The sequence below is a fragment of the Sipha flava genome, unplaced genomic scaffold, assembly GCF_003268045.1.
Source record: "Sipha flava isolate LNK unplaced genomic scaffold, YSA_version1 513_pilon_pilon, whole genome shotgun sequence".
In the NCBI taxonomy this organism is placed as follows: domain Eukaryota; kingdom Metazoa; phylum Arthropoda; class Insecta; order Hemiptera; family Aphididae; genus Sipha; species Sipha flava.
In genome coordinates, this window is record NW_020273446.1 from 1 (window position 1) to 4870 (window position 4870).

At 33.2% G+C, this 4870-nt stretch overlaps 2 protein-coding genes across 2 annotated transcripts; one reads left to right on the forward strand and one right to left on the reverse strand.

Annotated features, from left to right (window-relative positions):
- Nucleotides 1-5: 5 nt before the first annotated feature.
- Nucleotides 6-413, reverse strand: LOC112690644 (the record flags this gene model as incomplete). Its single annotated transcript, XM_025564691.1, has 1 exon — nt 6-413. A coding segment is annotated over exon 1 (408 nt), but the record flags the coding sequence as incomplete, so codon positions are not given.
- A 30-nt stretch (nt 414-443) lies between these two features.
- LOC112690643 (histone H3) lies at nt 444-925 on the forward strand. Its single transcript, XM_025564690.1, has one exon. It carries the CDS (start codon nt 468-470, stop codon nt 876-878), a length of 411 nt encoding a protein of 136 aa, XP_025420475.1. The 5' UTR covers nt 444-467; the 3' UTR covers nt 879-925.
- The last annotated feature ends 3945 nt before the right edge of the window (nt 926-4870 follow it).

Sequence of the window (4870 nt, forward strand, 5' to 3'; positions counted from 1 at the left end):
TCTTCGTAGATCAAACCGGAGATACGTTTGACACCACCGCGACGAGCTAACCGACGAATTGCGGGTTTTGTGATTCCCTGGATGTTATCACGGAGCACTTTACGATGACGCTTGGCTCCTCCTTTTCCCAAACCTTTTCCTCCTTTGCCACGTCCGGTCATTGTTGCTGCTTCTAAAGGATAGTAATAGATGACGACTTGGTGAACTGAACGTTTATCGCTGAATGTTCGAACGAATAAATGTGATCTGTATATAAGCCATTTCGGTGAACCGAACGACCAATTGGAACGCATAACCAAATCGTTTTCCCCCTCTCCACGAATGGAAACATTAAAAACTGTCGACCAATCGTGTTCACGTACAATCGTCTCATTTCTGCATATAAACCGGTCATTTGCCTGATTTCGACACATTCGTGTATCTCAATTTTTCTTGGCACCAACAGTAAACCCATTTGCGCAAACATCATGGCTCGTACCAAGCAGACCGCCCGTAAGTCAACCGGAGGAAAGGCACCGAGGAAGCAGTTGGCGACCAAAGCCGCCCGTAAGAGCGCACCGGCCACCGGTGGGGTGAAGAAACCACATCGTTACCGCCCGGGAACAGTCGCCCTCCGTGAGATCCGTCGTTACCAGAAGAGCACGGAACTGTTGATCCGCAAACTACCTTTCCAACGTTTGGTCCGTGAAATCGCACAGGACTTCAAGACCGACTTGCGTTTCCAGAGCTCTGCCGTTATGGCTTTGCAAGAGGCTAGCGAAGCGTATTTGGTCGGTCTTTTCGAGGACACCAACCTGTGTGCCATCCACGCCAAACGAGTCACTATTATGCCGAAAGACATTCAGTTGGCTCGTCGTATCCGTGGAGAACGTGCTTAATCGAATTTACATATTTTTCATTCCCCATTAAAAAGGCCCTTTTCAGGGCCATCAATAAAATTATAATCGACCCAAATTTGTTGTTTATCGTAACCTGAGGAGAATATGACAATGTATTTTAAATAATAAACCTAACAACTGCTTAATAAATATAACTCCATACTATTTATTACAGTCATTAATAACAATGTGTTCGACAATGAAACACAACATCGATATGCCTACTAATTAATTATTGTTTTCCTTTTCACGTTGAATATATATGTAAATAATATATATTTTATCTTTCCTCTCTCCGGGCAATCCGTTTATTTTCATTATTCATATAGTTATGATTGGAGCAGCGATGGGTTTTATTTTTTAACAATAATGTAAATGTATGTTTAATCTTTGGTGGTAATATATAATCAATGCCATAACGTTCTCTGTTCGAGACGGAAAATATTCATCGCGACCACGTATACCTGTAAACACACGGTCTTTTATAATATGAATAAATTTAATAGCATAATTATTCTGTTTAAGTGATATGGTTGTATATGTATATATATATATATATTCCGATATTACGTCTGAATTTCTTTTCACGGCGTATCAATGTATAAATTAGGATATATACAAATTTTATCTTTGATATGTGATAGATAAATTAAGAAACGACTATAACTATATTTAAGTTTTCAGTAGTATTTGGCAAAACGAAAAAAATTTGAAACCACCAGTACCTCTTTAAAAATAATTTCTTATAGGTATTAAATATATACTAATCCTTACACTACCCTTGTCCATTAAAATGAACATGATTTTTTAATTATTGTCAATTGATAATTACAGAAAAAAACATCGCATCGTGTCAGAATGTCAAAAACATTGAAATATTTTTTCATTCGATAACTAAACCATTAGTGTTGGCTGTACTACGTATTTTTTTCCGGATCATAAATGTAATCAAGAACATAATGCCGCCAATAGAGTTCATCTTTATCACGTATTTTGTTGGTTATACGTAATACTTACCACCTATGTCCATTGTGACTGACACTGGTAGTTCCTGTTACGCAACGGTCGTTTTCGGCGGCTCGGCACACGAACATTTCTTGATAAACTTATATGGGATAAACTTAAATGAATATTTGGCATTGGCAGGTGCTGACGTTTTCGATGATCCTGAAAACCTATCTGAGCAAACCCAAGAGCGGCCGGGCGGGGTCCCTGAAAATCAAATATCAGGAAAGTACAATGCGCTCGAATCTGTAGATTCTCGTTCGTCGAAACCTATCCGATTATCAACCGAATCATTAGAGTTTTAGTCTACAAACACTGTAAGCAGTATCAAATTTGGGTATTATCCGGAGTACGATGAAAAAAAAAAGAAGCTATCCGATGCAAAAAACCAATGCGTAAAGGGAGAACACGTTCTAAATAAACGTCATATGCACTAAGTACAACATGTACATATGTTTTACAAAAACAAATAGTTTTTCTTCCGATTACCATAGTAAATAATTGAATATGTTTTTTAATTACTAACCTGTTATTGTTTTTTATTAAATAAAATTTTTTTTTTTGTCTGTTTAATTGATATTTGATATTGTTATTAGATGTACAATACAAATTTGGGAATTCTTCTTTGCTATAATGAAAAAGTTAAATTCGTAAAACTTCTGGAATGACAACAAACTATGAACGATTTGATATACATCTTATCACGCCGCGTATATATAAAGACGGATGTCTGGATAAAATCCCCACCGACCTCTCTGACGCCCAGTTTAATTGTCAGTTTAGTGTGGCTCGACATTTCATAGTGCACACACAAACGTATTTATTATAATTTGTCATTCACATATCGCTGACAAATGATTATAAGTAACAATAAAATAATCAAACCTACATTTATTAGAAGAGGAGGAAGAAGAAGAAATGGTGTATACTTCAAATAGAATAAGTAATTAAGCCAATAAGTATTAAGATAATAGATTACTGATAGAAATTTATCTAGATAAAAAAAAACGAGTATCGAAACAATGGTAGTTATCGTTACCATAAGCATTTGTATCGATACTCATCTGGTGTCAATTGTATCTCAACGTCCCCAACCATAAATCCATTGGTGATATCATTATCATTATGTTTTTAATTTGACATTAATTATAAGATTTTTAATCCTGTATAAAGTTTTTCAACAAACTTTATAACCATATATGAGTAGGTACTTATGTCTGTAGTTTTTTTACGATAAAAAAACTTCTCTAATATTATCGAGTGTCAAAAATATTAATAGCACCTGAACGTGGTATATTATTTTAGTCAATTCGTTCAATGCCGTTTCCTATGCGTCATTAATATAATTCACTTGTTAAAAAATCTTTAAACACGTTCAAAGTGACCAGTTAACACAATGTTTTTTTATTTTTATTTATTAAATTTAAAATGTGTTAGTTTACTAGTCGGTACGGTAGTTTGATAAGTATGAAAAATTTTTCTAAGGGAACATTACTGTGTTTTAAAAGTTATTCTACGTTCAAAAGTTCAACATATTTCACTATGCCGGTTAGATTGTAAGTAGGTGAAGGTTAGGTTATACCTTTGTCCTCAAAAAGTTGTAAAAAAAACTTATTATTCAATAATATATCAAATATCCACTATGATTACTATAAATTATACATACACCCTAAATCCCCACTTTGGTTTTCGAGCCAAACAAAGTACAGTACACCAAGCAGACAGAATGGTTGATGTTATATCTACTTGATTTAAGCATAAATAATATTGCTCTTGTGTTTTCATTAATATTTCTCAAGCATTCAGCCGAATAGACCATTACAATTTTTTGCCTTCTCACTATTTCGTTTTATCAGAGCCTTCGGTACTTTTACCTCAGAAATGGTTCTAATCAATGCAAAATTAGTCCAAAAATATTATAAAAAAAAAAAATTTACTCAAATTTCCTATTATGGTTATGAGTCAAACAACTCATATTGTAATTAATTAACACGCCACATATATTTCAGATCATCCCCTAAATAAAACACCCTTGTTGCTGACTACATACATAGATGATAAAGCAACAATTTCTAACCATGAAACTCCTTATTAATATTTACAATCCCATCAGAATCTTTTTTCAATATAGTAATCTAAATGAAGAATACAATTAAACTACAACGCACTTATACATACAATCTTCAATTTAATACATGAACTAAGTCCAACATTTTTTAGTTTATATTTTTTTTTTTTTTTTTTTTTTTTTTTGAGATACTACGTTATGACATAATATAAAAATAATAAACAAATATATATTAATTTTTTTTTTTTTCATACTTGTATTATATTTTTAAAACACAGTAAACTGCAATTATACAAGAAAATGAGGGCACTGTAAGAACCTCCACGTAGTGCCCCTGGTAACAGAATGTTTTTTTCATATCCCACACCTTATAACAGCCCAAGGACCAAATAAGGTTGATATTGAATCAAACTCTGGCCAATCTTACCACCCACAGTCAGCCAAAACGGCCCTTTTCAGGGCCATGCTTGACGCTGGTGTCCCTTATAATCGAGGTACTCACACTGGAGAAAGAACAGCTAATATCGGAAATCGTGAGAAAACATAAATGTGAAGTTTTGTGCCTACAGAGAAACATAGAGGGATAGAACATTATGATTAATTTATTGAATCTATATTGATTTTATAATATATTTATTTAATAAATATATAGATTTTAAAATCTATACGCACAGTTTTATTTTAAATTGTCTTTCTAATAAACAAACTTAATTGGAGTTCTTAACTTATGGGGTGTTATTATAAGTTATAGGTGTGGGCATTTGAGCCAATTTTTTAAAGATAACATTGGACGAATTTATATGTTTTTACATATCATTACTTGGTCTATGCAGTTGTATGCGAGTAAAAAATGTGGACGATTCATTCAAATTTTGAGTTTGTAGATAAAAGTTTTTTTTGCATATTTGAGAATATATCA